The sequence below is a fragment of the Colius striatus genome, chromosome 7 (genome assembly GCF_028858725.1).
Source record: "Colius striatus isolate bColStr4 chromosome 7, bColStr4.1.hap1, whole genome shotgun sequence".
NCBI classification, from domain to species: Eukaryota; Metazoa; Chordata; class Aves; order Coliiformes; family Coliidae; genus Colius; species Colius striatus.
Window position 1 is genome coordinate 797,003 of NC_084765.1, and position 15,197 is coordinate 812,199.

Here is a 15,197-nt window from a genome sequence, read left to right on the forward strand (position 1 = left end):
CCCTCAAACAGCTCCCAGCCCTTCCCTGCTGCCCCCGTCACCGGTCGCAGCCCCCCCACCTACACGGCCCCCCATCCCCCGGCAGGACTGCCCGCGGTCCCCGGCACCACGGGGGACCCCCCTCACCCCGCTGCAGCCCGAGGCAGAGTCCCAGCCACGTCCTTTATTTATAAAAACACACATTTATAAAGAGAGCGGGAAGCGCAGGCAGCACGGCAGCGCCCAGCCCCGGCGGGCGGCGTGCGGGAGGGGGCGGGGGTCCCGCTGACAGCAGCCGTTACGTGCGGGCGTTTCGCTCTGTCTCCGCCAGGCACTCCCTGACCAGCGCCCGGGCGTGGATGATGCCTGTTGGGGGAGAAGCAGAGGGACACCCCACATCAGCCCTCGGTGGGGCAGAGTAACCCCCGCGGCACACGGCACCAGGGGAGACACGCGTGGGTCTCATCCCCCCACCCCCGGGGGCACCGTACCCCGTTTCAGTCTCTCCATGGCGCTCTTGCTGCCGGCGTAGGTGGGCCGGATCTCCTTCCCCATCTCCTCGATGACCGAGAGCAGGTCGGTGTAGGTGCTCTGCGAGCCCTGCGCCCCGGGGGGCTTCATCGCCTGCGGGGAGGGACGGGAGGGCGGCGCGGGGGGGTTACACGGAGGGGCCGAGAGCCGCCTTCTCGCCTGCAGGGCCCCCGCGCTGCCCGGCCCCGCCGCTGCCCCCGCTCACCTGCACGTAGCCCATGGACGGCGGCCCGAAGTCATTGAAGAGCGGCCGGAACGGGGCGGCGGCGCCGGGCACGGAGCCGGAGGGCGACGGGACACTCGTGGCTGCGGGAAGCGGAGGGTCACCGGCTGCACCCCCCGACACGCACACACACAACCCCCCACGGTACCCCCCTTCCCCGTGAACCGGGGGCTGCGCTCACCGGCAGACGGTGCCCCGGGCCCCGGTGGGGCGGGGCTGGCGCTGGCGGCTCCGGGGGTGGCGGGGGCGGGAGCGATGGGCTTGTAGGACATCCCCGACGGCCGCCCGCCGCTCCCGGCTCCCTGGAGCGCGGCGGGGGTCGGTGGGCGGCCCCCCGCGCTCCCCCCGCCGCTTGTGCCGCCGCCCGCCGCTGCTCAGCTCCGCTCCGCTGGGCCGCACGGGCCGGGCCCGGTCGCGCTGCGCAGGGCCCGGTCGCGCTGCGCAGGCCCCGGCGCGGCCTGGCCTGACCCGGGCTCCCCCCGCCGCCACCCGCCGCCCGCGCTGATGACGCCGCGGGCCCGTCACGGCGCGGCCGCCGCTGCCGCCCCGCCCCCCGCGGGCGCCATGGAGACGGCGGCGGCCCCTCGCGGCGTGCGGGCCGGGAGCCTGCGGCGGGGGCAGCCGACGGCACCCCGGCTGGGATCAGCAGTGGAGCGGGGCAGGGATTGTCTCCGTGCTGGGCCCTGGGCAGGCTGCAGCTCCAGGGCTGTGCTCAGTGCCGGGCCCCGCACTCACTGCCGCAGGGACACTGAGGGGCTGCAGCGTGGCCAGAGCCGGGCACAGAGCTGGGGAAGGGGCTGGAGCACAAGGGGCTGGGCAGGGGCTGAGGGAATGGGGGTGTTGAGCCTGGAGAAGAGGGAGAGACGGGAGCACTGACACCACCTCACAGGAGGCTGCAGGGAGCTGGGGGATCGGGCTCTGCTCCCCAGTAACAAGGAAGCAGGCTCCAGTTGCACCAGGGGAGGCTGAGGCTGGAGCTGAGGCTGGGCTTTTCCCCTGAGAGGGGTGTCAGCCCTGTGCCAGGCTGCCCAGGGAGCTGGGGCAGTGCCCAGCCCTGGAGGGACCCCACAGCCCTGGGTCAGCGCTGGGCTGGGCAGGGGCTGGGCTCCAGCAGCTCCAAGGGCTTTTCCACTCAACCAGTTCTATGGTTGTGGGACCTTGTCACGACATCCAGCCCCACAGCCCAGGGTGGGGAGCAAAGGGCTGGTGCTGAGGCTCCTCTCAGCACGGGGCTGGGCTCAACACCTGCAGCCTCACCACCCCACGGCCTCCAGCTCCCCACTTTTGCCCCAGAAGCTGAGGGTTTGGGAGGCAGGACCCAGAGCAGCCACCCCCTGCAGCTGAGCAAGGAGAGGAGGGGCACAGGAGCCCAGGCAGGGGGGGTGTCAGTCTCTTCTCAGCCATAAGCCACAGGACAAGGGGAAAAGGGGCTGCAGCTGCCCCAGGGGAGGTTGAGGCTGGAGCTGAGGCTGAGCTGTTTCCCTGAGAGGGGTGTGAGCCCTGTGCCAGGCTGCCCAGGGAGCTGGGGCAGTGCCCAGCCCTGGAGGGACCCCAAAGCCACTGAGGTGCTGAGGGCCGTGGGTCAGTGCTGGGCTGGGCAAGGCAAGGTGGGTTCCAGGAGCTTTTCCAACCAAAATGGTTCTATGAGGGGTCCCTGTGCCACCCACATGGCTCTGGGCCCACACCGGTGAAGAGGAGCCCAGATCGAGGGGTTCCCGCAGGGCTGTTACCTAGGAGGGGGGAGGACAAAGGCGGCAAGTGAATCCCGTTTAAACTCAAAGACCAACAGCAGAGCCTAGAGAGAGAGTTTCATTTCAAAAGGGTAAAGCCTGAAAAAAGAAAAGACTGGATTTTTTCAGACACACGCACACACCCCCCCCCCATGCCCCCCGACCCCAGGTGAGGGGGTGTAATGGGAGCAGAGAGTTCCCTTAACTCAGAGGTGCCAAAGTTACCTCCAGAGAAATAAGCTTTGTTCCCCAGCTGCCCTCCCCAGGGGCGTCCTGGTCAGGGCACCGGAGCCCCACGGAGCCTCCCCGGTGCTGGGGATGGGACAGAGCATCAGCCCAGGATGCAGACAGATGCCTGACCCACGCAGGGCACAACAGAGAGGGCTCTGGGGTGGGTCTGAGCTCAACGGGGCACAACGGGAGGGGGCTTCCACCGCAGGGTCAGCCCTAAATCACAGCGTGGAGCGAGCAGGGTTGAGGCGAGGGACTCGGCGTGGGGCGCGGAGGTCGAGCTGGCGGGGCTGGGGTGCAGCTGGAGGAGAGGGGACTGGCACATGTGAGTTTGGGGCGAGGGCGGGGTGAGGGGGGGCACTGCGGGGAGCAGGGGAGAGCGGAGATTGGGGTGAAGGCCGTCCGAGTCTGCGCCGGCCGCGGTGTCAGCCCCGGTGCCCCCGTTCCGTGGCCGGACCCCGGTGGCCGAGGGCGAGTCTGAGCCCCTCCGGCGCCACAGAAGCCAAGGCCTTGTCCCGGGCTCGGGCACCACGCCGCACTGGCACAGCCCCGGCTGCCGCAGCCAGAGCCGGGGCGTCTCCTCCGCGGCCGCCTCCTCTCGGTAAGGCACGGCGGGGGCTCGGCTCCCGTGTTGGCACGCGCCGTCCTCAGCGAGACATCATCCGCACGAACTCTGCCGGTGGGACAAGCCACACAGCCCGTCCCAAACACCCCCCCTCAGGGGCTGTCCCCAAGCCCCCCAGCCCCGGCCCCTCTCTACCTTCAAAGTCCACCAGGCCGTCCCCGTTGAGATCCACGTCCTTGAGGATCTCGTCCACCTCGCGGTAGTTGAGCTGCTGGCCCAGCAGCTTGCGCATGGCCTCCCGCAGCTCCGCCATGCTGATCTGCCCGTCCCCGTTGGTATCGAACTACGGGCGCGAGCACACGTTGGCCACGGCCGCTCCGGGTGTGCCGGCAGCCCAGCAGCCCCCGGGCTGCGCCGCCAGCCCCGGCCACAGCCCCTCACCTCGCGGAAGGCGTCGCGCAGCTCCTTGATGCCGATCATGTCTGCCGTCTCCGCCAGCATCTTGGGGCCCATCAGTTCCACGAAATCATCAAAATCCACTTTGCCCCCGGCTGTGGCACAAAGGGGGGGGTGTCACCGAGGGCAGGGCTGGCTGCCTGTGTGGACAGAGGGAGTGCATCCCCCCCCCCAGCCCCGTTCCCAGTGCCCCCCAGCACGTACTGATCTGCTGGGACAGCTCGATGAGCTCCATCTCGGTGGGCATGTAGCCCATGGTCCGCATGCACTCGCCCAGGTCCTTGTAGCTGATGTAGCCGTCGCGGTCCTTGTCGAACTCCCGGAAGGCCTGTTTCAGCTCTGGGGGCAGCAGCGCGGCATCACCGCCGGCACCCCAGCACTGCCACAAGCCCCCGCCGCCCGCTCCCACCCTCCCCGTCGCCCCCAAAGGCCACCCCCCACACCCCGAGGGGCACAGCACCTCACCTTCAATCTCCTCGGGACGCAGCTCTCGGTCCTGGGGGATGCAAAAGCAGAGGGAGAGCTGGAGGAGCCATCCTTCTCCCACAGACCCACCCCCCCCAGCCCCAAATTCCCCGCGGTGCCCGGTGCAGGGGGGCGTGAGGGAGGGGGGTCGGGCATGTACCAGCTGGGTGATGGCGATGCTCTGCCGCAGGAAGATGCAGGCCGGCCCCACCAGCCCCTGCAGCACCGAGTAGTTCTGCAGCGGGGGGGACTGTGCCGCCTCCGATGCCTCCTCAGGGTCCCCGGCGCCGGGGGCCGAGGGGTTGGAGCCCGGCTTCCCATCCTGCGGGCACAACGGGCATCAGCGGCAAGGCGGCGGGGGGGGGGGGGGGTGCTGAGCCAGGGTTCCCCCCACCCTCCTCCAGCGCCCAAGGCACGGGCACGGGCACGGCTTTACCTTGGGGAGCCTCCGCTCAGGAGTCTTGGTGCAGTTGCCCATGGCTGGGGGTTGCCCCCGTGCCGCAGGGCATGCCTGGCCCCGGGGGGCCGGCTGGCGCAGTGCTGGCGGCTGCCACCCTGCCAGGGCGAGCCAGGGCCAAGGCCGGGGGAGGGGGGGGGCAGCCGTGGCCGCGCGGGGATTTGAGGCTTTTATGGAATATCTGGGGCTGTGGAGGGCAGGCGGGGGGGGCTCGTGCCCGCGCACACGCATAATCCCCCGGATTATTTCCCGCTCGGCCGCGCTGCTCCAGATGTGGGGAGCGGCCCAGCTGTTCCCCAGCCGCCCCGCCGGGGCTCTCGGACGCCCCACTGCCCGCCGCACCCCGACCCTCTCCGCTGACCTGCCCAGAGGTGGGGGGCAGCCGGGGCCCCGGCTCCTGGCCACGCCACCGATGCTCCGTGGGGCACGTGCCCCTGCGGCTCGGCTGCCCCCTGCTCTCCCGAGTGCCGGCCGCGCCGGGCCCCCCCTGCCCCCCGAGCCGCAGGGCTGCACGGAGGCGGCGGCCGCCCCGCTTGCCGGTGCCGTGCGGGCGGGATGCGCCCCCGGGGGTGGGGGGCGCGGGGCTGCCGGTGCCGCGCCGCTGGGGCCCGCGGAAGAGGAAGAACATGCTGCCCACCGCCCCGTCGTCTCGCCACTTGCCGCTGGCCCCCCGCTACCTCTCCCTACCCCCCGTGCCAGGCGGGAGGGAAACCGGATCCCCCGGGCCCGGCGCTTGCCCCTGCTCCCTGCTCCTCGCCACCACGAAGCCACCGGCGGTGGCGGGGGGGGAGCGGGAAACGCGCCTCGCAAACCGAGGCACGGTGGGCACGGGCAGAGGGGCCCTACCGAGGGCTCTGAGGTGGAGGGACATGGGGCAGACTCGGGGTTCTCCGGGGTGGGGGGGGGGGGGGGAAGGGAGGACATAGGAGCGGGTCGCCCTGGGGGGCGCCGGCGGGGGGGCTGTCGGGGGCCTCCGGTTTCAGCTCCCGAAACCCGACCCGCGCCCGGGCACGGGGCACGCGGGAGCGCGGGCGCGCCGCCAGCGAGGCCACGCCCACTCCCAGCGAGGCCATGCCCCTTCCCGGGGAGGGCACGCCCCTCCAAACGAGCCAATGGATCGCGCCCCTCCCATAGGCCACGCCCCCCTCCCAGCGAGGCCACGCCCCTCCAAACGAGCCAATGGATCGCGCCCCTCCCATAGGCCACGCCCCCTCCCAGCGAGGCCACGCCCCTCCAAACGAGCCAATGGATCGCGCCCCTCCCTAGGCCACGCCCCCTCCGAGCGAGACCACGCCCCCACGTGCCACGCCCCCTGCTCGGGTCGCGCGGCGCTGGCGTCACGGCGGGCGCGACGTCGCGGGGGCGCCTGAAGGTGACGGCGGTGCCGGTGCCGGTGCCCGGTGCCAGCCCCGCCATGGCCGCCCGGCAGCTGCTGGCGCTGCGCCGCCTGCCCGCCGCCTCCTTCTCGGTGAGCGGGGCCGGGGATCGCCCTCCGGGACCGCCCCGGCGCTGCGTGCCCGGTGCTGAGCGCGCGTCTCTCCGCAGACGGCGGCCAAGAAGACGCAGTTCGGGTCGCTGCGGGACGAGGATCGGATCTTCACCAACCTCTACGGGCGGCACGACTGGAGGCGGGTACCGGGGGCTGCGGGAGGCGGGCTGGGGGGGGATGCTCTGTGCGGCCCCGTCCCGGTGCCACCGGCCGTGACTCCCGCAGGCTGCGAGGCGCCCTGCGCCGCGGCGACTGGTACAAGACGAAGGAGATCCTGCTGAAGGGGGTGGACTGGATCCTGGGTGAGATCAAGGCGTCGGGGCTGCGGGGCCGGGGTGGCGCCGGTTTCCCCACCGGCCTCAAATGGAGCTTCATGAACAAACCCCGGACGGCAGGTGAGAGCCCGGGCCGCGGCCCCCTCCCCGCACGGACCGCAGGGTCCTGAGCCGCGGCCGCCCCGCCTAGGCCCAAGTACCTGGTGGTGAACGCGGACGAGGGGGAGCCGGCACGTGTAAGGACCGGGAGATCATGCGGCACGACCCGCACAAGCTGGTGGAGGGCTGCCTGGTGGCGGGACGCGCCATGGGCGCCCGCGCCGCCTACATCTACATCCGCGGCGAGTTCTACAACGAGGCCTCCAACCTGCAGGTGAGGGGGCTGCGGAGGGGGCGAGGGGCAGCGCTGCCAGGGCTCCCCCAGCCACACCGGCGCCCTCCCTGCTGCAGGTAGCCATCCGGGAGGCCTACGAGGCCGGGCTGCTCGGCGGGGACGCCTGCGGCTCCGGCTATGCCTTCGACGTCTTCGTGGTGAGGGGCGCCGGAGCCTACATCTGCGGGGAGGAGACGGCGCTCATCGAGTCCATCGAGGGCAAGCAGGGCAAGCCCCGCCTCAAGCCCCCCTTCCCCGCCGACGTGGGTACGGCCCCAGCCCCTCCCCTCTTTGCGCCCCCGCGGCCCCTCGTCGCCGCGGCGGGTACCGAGAGCTCGCGTCGCTCCCAGGCGTCTTCGGCTGCCCCACCACCGTGGCCAACGTGGAGACGGTGGCCGTGGCTCCCACCATCTGCCGGCGCGGGGGCGCGTGGTTCGCCGGCTTCGGGCGCGAGCGCAACTCCGGCACGAAGCTCTTCAACATCTCCGGCCACGTCAACACGCCCTGCACGGTGGAGGAGGAGATGTCGGTGCCGCTGAAGGAGCTCATCGAGAAACACGCCGGTAAGCGCCGCCGTCTGCCCCGCCGGGCCAGCGCTGGGCCCGGCTCAGCTCCTCTGTTCCCTCCCACCTCTCTCTGGCAGGAGGGGTCCGTGGGGGCTGGGACAACCTGCTGGCCGTCATCCCGGGGGGCTCCTCCACGCCCCTGCTCCCCAAGTCGGTGTGTGAGACCGTGCTGATGGACTTCGACTCCCTGGTGCAGGCGCAGAGCGGGTTGGGCACGGCCGCCGTCATCGTCATGGACAAATCGGTAAGGGGGGAGCCCCCTCCCCGGCTCTCTGCACCACGGCAGGACCCTCGCCCTCCCTCCTCACGCCCCCCCCCCCCTCCAGCAAAGCCTCACCCTGCCCTCCCTCCCTTTCCAGACCGACATCGTTAAGGCCATCGCCCGCCTCATCGAGTTCTACAAGCACGAGAGCTGCGGGCAGTGCACCCCGTGCCGGGAAGGTGAGCTGCACTTAGAGGGGGGAACCGTGAGGGTCTCACCTCAGCCCCCTCGAGGCCTCTCCAGTCCCCTCACTACCCCCCTTCCCGCCCCCCACAACAGGCGTGGACTGGATGAACAAGGTGATGGCGCGGTTCGTGCAGGGCAACGCGCAGGTGGCCGAGATCGACGCGCTCTGGGAGATCAGCAAACAGATCGAGGGCCACACCATCTGCGCCCTGGGCGACGGCGCGGCCTGGCCTGTGCAGGTGGGGGGCTGCTGCTGGGGTAGGGGGTGGGGGCTGCACAGCCTTTCCCTGCCCCGGTAACCCGTTTGCCGTCTGCAGGGCCTCATCCGCCACTTCCGCCCTGAGCTGGAGGAGAGGATGCGGCGCTACGGCGAGGCCAAAGCCCGAGCGGCATCGGCGTGAGGGGCCCGTGCTGGCCCTGCCCTGCCCGAGGGAGCTGGGGGCTCCAGGGGGCGAGGGGCTTCTGCCAGCAGTTGGTGGAGCGGTGGTGAGGGGTCCTCAATAAATGCTGCTGCGCTCACTGGCTCTTCTGTGTGCTGGGGGGAGTGGGCAGGGTGGAGGTGGGTACACGGCGGTGGGAAGGGGCTGCTGAGGGTCTGCAGCGGTGCAGGACCTGGAGCGGGGATGGGGGGGGACCCCCGGTGATGGAGGTTCACGCAGCCGAGGCCCTGAGGGGAGGCTCTGGCTGTCCAGGAGATCCCCACGTCCCGTCTTGTGCAGCGGGGAAGCGGCGGGTGTGTGGCAGTGGGGACCCCACTCTCTCTGCCCCTGCTGTGGTGGCGCCGGCACAGCTCCTGCCTGTGCTGGTGCCCAGGGGACAGCTGTCACCACGTCCCCTCCCCCTGCCACGGAGCTGGCACCGAGGCCTGGCCACACTCCACGACACAAACCGTTCCAAACATGGCTTTTTACCCACTCACAGTGGCGATGGCACCCGGGGCTCCCGCAGCAGCACGGCTGGCGGTGGGGGTCCGGGGTGATCCCCCCTTCCTACAGGCACCCCAAAGATGCCCCAGAACCAAGGTGCTGGCTGAGCTCTGCCCGTCCGCTCCTCCCACCCCACGGCGTCAGGCTGAGGCGGGGCTGCGGCCGCGCACGCGGGTCTGGCTGCGGTAGTGGCCGGGCGCCAGCAGCTCCAGGGCGAGCTCGGTGATGACGGCTGTGAGCCCCCAGACGCGGTGGGGGCCGTTGAGGAACACGGGCAGGGTGTAGCTGTAGCGGCCGGCGCTGCGGAAGTGAGTGTAGCCCTGGTTCTCCCCGGCGCAGGAGGTGGGTCAGGGGCAGGGTGAAGACCTCCTGCACCTGCTGGCACAGCGTGAGGGGCGGCACCGGCACCGGCTGGCACGGGGGGTGGTGTGTGGCACGGGGGGTGCCTGCCGGGGTGGCACCGGGGAGAGGGAGGGAGGTGCTGGCCCCCAAGGTGGGGGGCAGGGGTCACCCACCTCATCGGGGTTGGGGCTCAGGGTCAGGTCCTCCAGAGGCCCCAGGTTGGCCAAGACAGGAGCCACCAGCTGTCCCTGCTGGAAGGGGGTGAGTGAGGGACAGGAGCGGGTTATGAACCGCCCGCCCCGCACCCCACCTGACACCCATCACGTGCGTGCCACCCCCCACACACAGTGCCCCGTGTCCTTGTCACCCTAAAACCCCGTCGCCCACGTCCCTCCCAGCGTGTCCATGTCGCCCTTGTCACCTCCTGCCCTCCCGTGTCCTGGTCTCCCCTCTCACCCCCAGCCCTTGGTGTCCGTCTCCCCCTCGCACCCCCAGCCCCCTCCTCGCCGCCCCCGCCGTGCCCTCGGTGCCCGGTACCCCCCGCTCGGGCAGCGGCCGCAGCAGCCCCCAGACGCTGCCGGTGCCCAGCGCCAGCCCCCAGCTCCTCCCGCGTCTCCCGCAGCGCCGTGGCCACCGCGTCGGCGTCCGCCGGCTCCCGCCGCCCCCCGGGGAAGCTGCAAGAGCCAAAAGAGCGGCGGTCGGGGTCGGCGCTCCCGGTGCGTGTCCCCGCCCTCGCTCCTTCCCCGCGCCGGCACCTCACGTCCCCGCTGTGGCGGCCGCCGAGGCGGCGGGAGCGCAGCGTGAAGAGCAGCGCGGGGCGGCCCCGCACCGAGCACAGCGGCACGAGCACGGCCGCCCCGGCCCCGCGCGCCGCCGCCGCCGCCGCCGCCAGCCGCTCCCGGCACCGCCGCTCCGCGCCGCCGCTCAGCACCTCCGGCCCCCCGGCTCCGCCATGGCGCCGGGACGGGGCGGGACGGGGCGGGACCGGCCGCCGCACACCCGCCCCTCCAGCCCCGGGACCGCCCCGCCGCCCGGGACCCGCGCTGCTCCGGGTGCGACAGGCTGCCTGCCGGTGGGCAACAACTGCCCCGGGTGTGCAACAGCCCTGCCGGGTGTGCAACAGCCCTGCCGGGCGTGCAACAACCGCCCTGGGTGTGCAACAGCCCTCCTGCGCACGCAACAACTCCCCTGGGTGTGCAACAACCCTGCCAAGAGTGCAATGCCCTCGCTGGGTGTGCAACAACCCTGCCAAGAGTGCAATGCCCTGCTGGGTGTGCAACAACCCTGTCACGAGTGCAATGCCCTGCTGGGCTTGCAACAACGTCCCTGGGCAAACAGCAACCTTCCCGGGCGTGCAACACCCTCTCTGGGCACACAACAACCCCCCTGGATGTGCAACAACCCTGCCAGATGTGCAGAAAGGCCTCTGGGTGTGCAACACCTCTGCCACACGTGCAGCACCCTCCCTGGGCACACAACAACCCCTACAGTGTGCAACAACCCTGGTAGGTGTGCAACAACCCCCTCCACAGTGTATTCAAGCCCTGCTCCAGCCATTCAAACCCCACGGGGTGTGTGACCCCATCCATCCATCTGTGCAAGTCCCCACTCTGGCTGTACAACCCTGTCACAGGGGTGCAGCTCCCCTGCTACCCCCTCACCGGGTGAACACTCCTCTGACGGGTGCACAGCCCCCATGCCCCCCTCTTTCCCCATCCCAGAGGTGCCACCAGCCCTCCCCACGTCCCCTCACGCCTGGGGGTGCTGCACCCAGAGAACGCTGATGGTGGGACCAACCCCATCACTGGCCCCTCCCCAAGCCCCGAGGAGGAGAAACTGAGGCACACACTGTCCTCAAACCCTGCTGCCAGCCTCAGCTACCCCCCCAAGGCAGCCCTGGGGGCAGCTGTGGCCGTGGCTCCCCCAGCACCAGCAACACACCCACGATGGGGCTGTCCAAGGGGGTGTTGGTATGAAGGGGGCAAGATTCTCAGTGCTGTCACCTCGTGGGGGAATTCCCTCTGTCACAACAGCCTCAAACTGGGGCTGATGTCGGGAAACAGCTCCCAGGGTGTAGCCAGGGCGAAGGGGGAATGTGCCAGGGGGCTGCTGGGCAGCCTCACCCCACCAGGGCTGTCAGGGTGAGGATGTGCCCCAGGGGGTCTGTGCAGGGGAGCGGGGGGTTCAGAGGAGGGGCCCCATGACAAACACTCACACCCACCTTCAGCTCTCAGCATTAAATGATTTTAAAAAAAAAAAAAAAGGTATAGAAATCAGCACTCTCATGATCATTCTGCCGTGGAGCCCCAGCCCCAGCTCCAGCGGTGCCCCCGAGCCCCGGCCTCAGCGAAACCTCCTCTCCTCCCACACGTAGCGCTTCCCTGGCGGCACCTTGCGGAAAAACAGGCTGTTCCCTCGGCTCATGTTGCCCTGGAAGGGGGAAGAGGAGAGTGTTTGGGGGAGTTGGGGCTGCCCTGGAGCCCCAGCACAGCCCTCCAAGGCCCCCCTCACCCGGCAGCCACTCACCTCCCTGTGCAGCTGGCTCCAGCAGTCCAGCCAGGAGCTGTAGGTGGGAGCGTAGGGGAGGGAGCCCCCAGCCAGCCTGTGAGAGGAAGAGAGACCCACAGGGAATTATTTCCACCCAGGAGCGAGCCAGTGGGGCAGGACCCAACCCCTCTGCAGCTCCACGCTGGGCTGAACCCCAAAACTGAGGCTCAGGTCCCACCCCACACACCCCCACAGGATCAACCCCACGGCCAGTCCTTATGGTGGGTGCCGGAAGGGCCCTGCAGAGCTGCCACAGCCCCTGCTCAAGCAGGTTCCCCTGGCTCAGGGGGCACAGGAACGTGTCCAGGTGGGGTTGGGAACCTCCTGAGGAGCCTCCACAGCCTCCCTGGGCAGCCTGGGCCAGGGCTCCCTCCCCTCAGCACCAAAGGACTTTCTCCTGGGCCAGGGGAGCTGTTGGTGTCCCAGCCTGTGCCCATTCCCCCTTGTCCTGGAAACTACAGGAGTCTGAACCCAGGAGAGTCTGAAGCCTCTCTGCCCCCTGGGAGCTCCAAAAGGTAGTTTGGGAGCTGCTGCAGTGTGGAGGAATGTGCACCCACCCCCCCCAGAGACCCCCCAGGCCCTGGCACTCACCCGCAGTTATTGACAGCCATCAGGTTGGAGACCAGCACGAAGGGGTACGTCAGCATGCTGGCAAAGAACTGGCAGGGAGGAGAGCAGCACTGGCTGGTTGGCAGCAGCCCCCACAGTGATATCCCCCCCCACACCCTTCCTTCTGCCTTGGGAGAACGAGCCCCCAAACATCCCCCCGTGGCGAGAAGCCAGGTGGGGGTGCAGCTGAGGCTGAGCCCCTGTCACAGATCCCCACAGAGCCCAGGGCAGCACCCAGCCCTGCTCCCCAGCCCAGGGGGGTTCCAGGAGCAGGGAACACAGGGTGGGTGTTCCCCCACGCCCCCTCCCCATGGCTGTACTCACCCCAGTGACTGCCTGCGAGTAGCTCTTCATCTCAGCCATGGTTGAGACCTACAGCAGAACAACGGGCACGTTCACCCCGGCCCAGAGCCACGCTGCCACCCCAAAGCTGGGCCCTGGTCTGTGCCCTGAGCCCCCTCCCCAGTCCCTCAGCGCTGCCAGCTCGGTGCCCTCGCCCCTTCACCCCCCCAGGAGCCCGTACCCCGTTCTCCAGCGCGTAGGTGTTGATGAGGTAGGCCAGCATGTTGCAGAGCCAGAGGGAAAGGATGTCCCCGAGCAGCCGGGGGATGAGGCCGCTGGAAGAGAAGAGGCAGAGACAACATTGGCTGAGGGCAGAGCTGGGGAGGAGCTGCAGGGGAAGCTGTGTGCCCTGGTGGCATCTGAGCTCGGGGCAGCAACACAGAGACCACCACAGGCTTGGGGGGAGAGGGATCCCCATGGATCTGGGGAGAGTGGATCCCCATGGACCTAGGGGAGAGAGATCCCCATGGACCTAGGGGAGAGAGATCCCCATGGGTCTGGGGAGAGGGATCCCCATGGACCTAGGGGAAAGAGATGAGGGATCCCCATGGACCTAGGGGAAAGAGATTCCCTTGGGTCTGGGGGAAAGAGATCCCCATGGGTCTGGGGGAGAGAGATCCCCATGGATCTAGGGGAGAGGTCCCTACAGATCTGGGGAGAGAGATCCCCAAGGATCTGGGGAGAGAGATCCCCAAGGATCTGGGGAGAGACATCCCCAGAGATCTGGAGAGAGAGTCCCCACAGATTTGGGGAGATAGACCCCCCCAGATGTGGGGGAGAGGCCCTGCTGTGCCCCCTCCCTCCCTCCCTCCCTGCCCGGCGCCCGCACTCACGCGAAGAAGCCCAGCAGCCCCTCTTCTCGGTAAATGGTGGCGAAGGCGCTTAGTGTCCCGCTGGGCCGGGGAGAGAGACAGGAGGGCAGGCGGTGAGAGAGAGCCCAGGGGCAGGCAGCCCCCTCCCCAGCCACTCCCCCAACCTCCCCCCTACCTGTACTTGGTCTCGCGGCCGATGAACTGCACCATGCAGCGCAGGGTGATCACTGCAGGGACAGGGGGTGACACACACGGGGGGGTGACACACACAGGGGGTGACACGGGAGCCACAGGCACCCAGGCCACGGGGCCACGGGCTGGGGGAGCCACAGGCACCCAGGCCACGGGCTGGGGAGGGCACCTACCGTGGAAGGGGTGTGTGATGAGCGTGGCAGCAGAGCGAGCCACCATCTCCCGGGAGGTCTGAGGGAGAAACGGGCTGTCAGGGGGAAGGGGGACGGGGGGTGGGCACCAGGGATGCTGGGGGCACAGAGTCCCTGTGCTGGCAGCACCCTCTGCCTCTCACCTCCTTCAGGACCTGCTCCAGAGAGGACACGGGCTCCTTCTTGCTGGCTCCTGGCTGGGGAGGCAAAGAGGCGTTAGGGGGGGGAAAGGAAGAAAAGGGGGCATGGAGGGGAAGAAAAGGGGGCATGGAGGGGAAGAAAAGGGGGCATGGAGGGGAAGAAAAGGGGGCATGGAGGGGAAGAAAGGGGCATGGAGGGGAAGAAAGGGGCATGGAGGAGAAGAAAAGGGGGCATGGAGGAGAAGAAAAGGGGGCATGGAGGGGAAGAAAAGGGGGCACGGAGGGGAAGAAAAGGGGGCATGGAGGAGAAGAAAAGGGGGCATGGAGGGGAAGAAAAGGGGGCACGGAGGGGAAGAAAAGGGGGCACGGAGGGGAAGAAAAGGGGGCATGGAGGAGAAGAAAAGGGGGCATGGAGGGGAGGAAAGGGGGCATGGAGGGGAAGAAAGGGGCATGGAGGGGAGGAAAGGGGCATCAAAGGGGCATCTGCCTGCTGCAGGGGGGGGCACATGGGATGACAGGGGAGACAGCCATGGAGGAAGAGAGACACAAAGGGGCTTCCCCTCAGACCCACCTCCACGGGCTCAGCCTCCTGGTAGTGCTGGGGAGGGAAGGGCAGGGTTAGTGCCGGTGCCGGGCCGCAGCCCCCGGTGCCGGGCGCGTGTGTGCCCAGCCCAGCGCGGTACCTGCAGCACTTTGCCGTGCACCACGGTGCCGATGGCGCTGGAGCAGAGGCGCGGCGCCAGCCCCTTGAACAGTCCCCGCTCGCCCATCGACCTTCACGATGTGTTTGGCTGCGGACAGCGGCGGGACGGGGACACGGGGAGGGGGGGGTCAGGCGGCGCGGGCCCGCACCGGGAGGCGGCCGCCAGCCCCCGGGCAGCCGCCGGCACGGCGGAGGCCGCACTCACCGTAAGCGAAGAGGCCGGGCAGCTGGTAAACCTGGCGCCCGAAGATGTTCCTGCCCAGGGTGGGCGGCAGCGGCTCGTACCCGACCTGCGGCGGGGAGGGGGGGGGCGGCAACACGCGTCCTGCAGCCGGCGCCGGGGGCTCCCGTTCTCGCCCGGCCCCCCCCCGCCACCGGCCCGCGCTTACCTGCACCAGCACCTTCACGTACATGAGCGGCTGCGACAGCACCGTGAGCCCCGAGCCCAGCAGCACCTGCGAGGCCGCGTCCGCCATGGCGCCGCCCCGGCCTCACGGCGCAGAAGGACACGGCCGCCGCCGCTTCCGCTTCCGCCCTCCCGGTACTTCCGGCGCTACCGGCCACCGCTTCCGGCGGCGGGGCGGGGCGGGGCGGGGGCGGGGCGG

The 15,197-nt window shown here is 69.9% G+C and overlaps 5 protein-coding genes across 5 annotated transcripts; 1 reads left to right on the plus strand and 4 right to left on the minus strand.

The window, feature by feature from the left end:
• Positions 1-148: 148 nt before the first annotated feature.
• On the minus strand, positions 149-1,183 carry CDK2AP2 (cyclin dependent kinase 2 associated protein 2). The gene is made up of 4 exons (XM_062000655.1): positions 915-1,183; positions 716-816; positions 471-603; positions 149-345 (listed from the first exon to the last, which is right to left on the minus strand). Exons 1-4 carry the CDS (start codon positions 1,003-1,005, stop codon positions 278-280), a joined length of 393 nt encoding a protein of 130 aa, XP_061856639.1. The 5' UTR covers positions 1,006-1,183; the 3' UTR covers positions 149-277.
• A 2,050-nt stretch (positions 1,184-3,233) lies between these two features.
• LOC133625859 (calcium-binding protein 2-like) lies at positions 3,234-5,119 on the minus strand. The gene is made up of 7 exons (XM_062000637.1): positions 4,617-5,119; positions 4,341-4,502; positions 4,181-4,211; positions 3,920-4,054; positions 3,701-3,810; positions 3,455-3,602; positions 3,234-3,367 (listed from the first exon to the last, which is right to left on the minus strand). Exons 1-7 carry the CDS (start codon positions 4,866-4,868, stop codon positions 3,342-3,344), a joined length of 864 nt encoding a protein of 287 aa, XP_061856621.1. The 5' UTR covers positions 4,869-5,119; the 3' UTR covers positions 3,234-3,341.
• An 845-nt stretch (positions 5,120-5,964) lies between these two features.
• Positions 5,965-8,307, plus strand: NDUFV1 (NADH:ubiquinone oxidoreductase core subunit V1). Its single transcript, XM_062000662.1, is given in 11 exon segments — positions 5,965-6,105; positions 6,183-6,265; positions 6,352-6,512; positions 6,582-6,629; positions 6,632-6,774; positions 6,852-7,041; positions 7,125-7,337; positions 7,418-7,584; positions 7,700-7,781; positions 7,882-8,027; positions 8,106-8,307. Coding segments are annotated over 11 exon segments (1,371 nt in total). The 5' UTR covers positions 5,965-6,051; the 3' UTR covers positions 8,190-8,307.
• Positions 8,308-8,679: 372 nt separating this feature from the next.
• Positions 8,680-10,754, minus strand: NUDT8 (nudix hydrolase 8). The gene is given in 7 exon segments (XM_061999549.1): positions 8,680-9,043; positions 9,045-9,089; positions 9,230-9,304; positions 9,594-9,653; positions 9,655-9,730; positions 9,812-10,139; positions 10,718-10,754. Coding segments are annotated over 7 exon segments (810 nt in total). The 3' UTR covers positions 8,680-8,854.
• Positions 10,755-11,284: 530 nt separating this feature from the next.
• On the minus strand, positions 11,285-15,138 carry MTCH2 (mitochondrial carrier 2). The gene is given in 14 exon segments (XM_062000636.1): positions 11,285-11,486; positions 11,583-11,658; positions 12,195-12,262; positions 12,537-12,584; positions 12,736-12,829; positions 13,388-13,447; positions 13,542-13,593; positions 13,732-13,789; positions 13,893-13,946; positions 14,461-14,487; positions 14,573-14,647; positions 14,649-14,680; positions 14,798-14,882; positions 14,982-15,138. Coding segments are annotated over 14 exon segments (903 nt in total). The 5' UTR covers positions 15,069-15,138; the 3' UTR covers positions 11,285-11,399.
• Positions 15,139-15,197: the final 59 nt, after the last annotated feature.

Bases quoted from the DNA above. Each gene is read 5' to 3' on its own strand.
- LOC133625859 (XM_062000637.1), bottom strand. From the start codon at position 4,868: ATGCGTGTGCGCGGGCACGAGCCCCCCCCGCCTGCCCTCCACAGCCCC. The intron at 4,212-4,340 runs GTACATGCCCGA...TGCATCCCCCAG, and splicing joins GCATCGCCATCACCCAGCTG to GACCGAGAGCTGCGTCCCGA. The intron at 3,603-3,700 runs GTGAGGGGCTGT...TCGCGCCCGTAG, and splicing joins TGCGCGACGCCTTCCGCGAG to TTCGATACCAACGGGGACGG.
- CDK2AP2 (XM_062000655.1), bottom strand. From the start codon at position 1,005: ATGTCCTACAAGCCCATCGCTCCCGCCCCCGCCACCCCCGGAGCCGCC. The intron at 817-914 runs GTGAGCGCAGCC...CGCTTCCCGCAG, and splicing joins GCCCGGGGCACCGTCTGCCG to CCACGAGTGTCCCGTCGCCC. The intron at 346-470 runs GTACGGTGCCCC...CTCCCCCAACAG, and splicing joins CATGGAGAGACTGAAACGGG to GCATCATCCACGCCCGGGCG.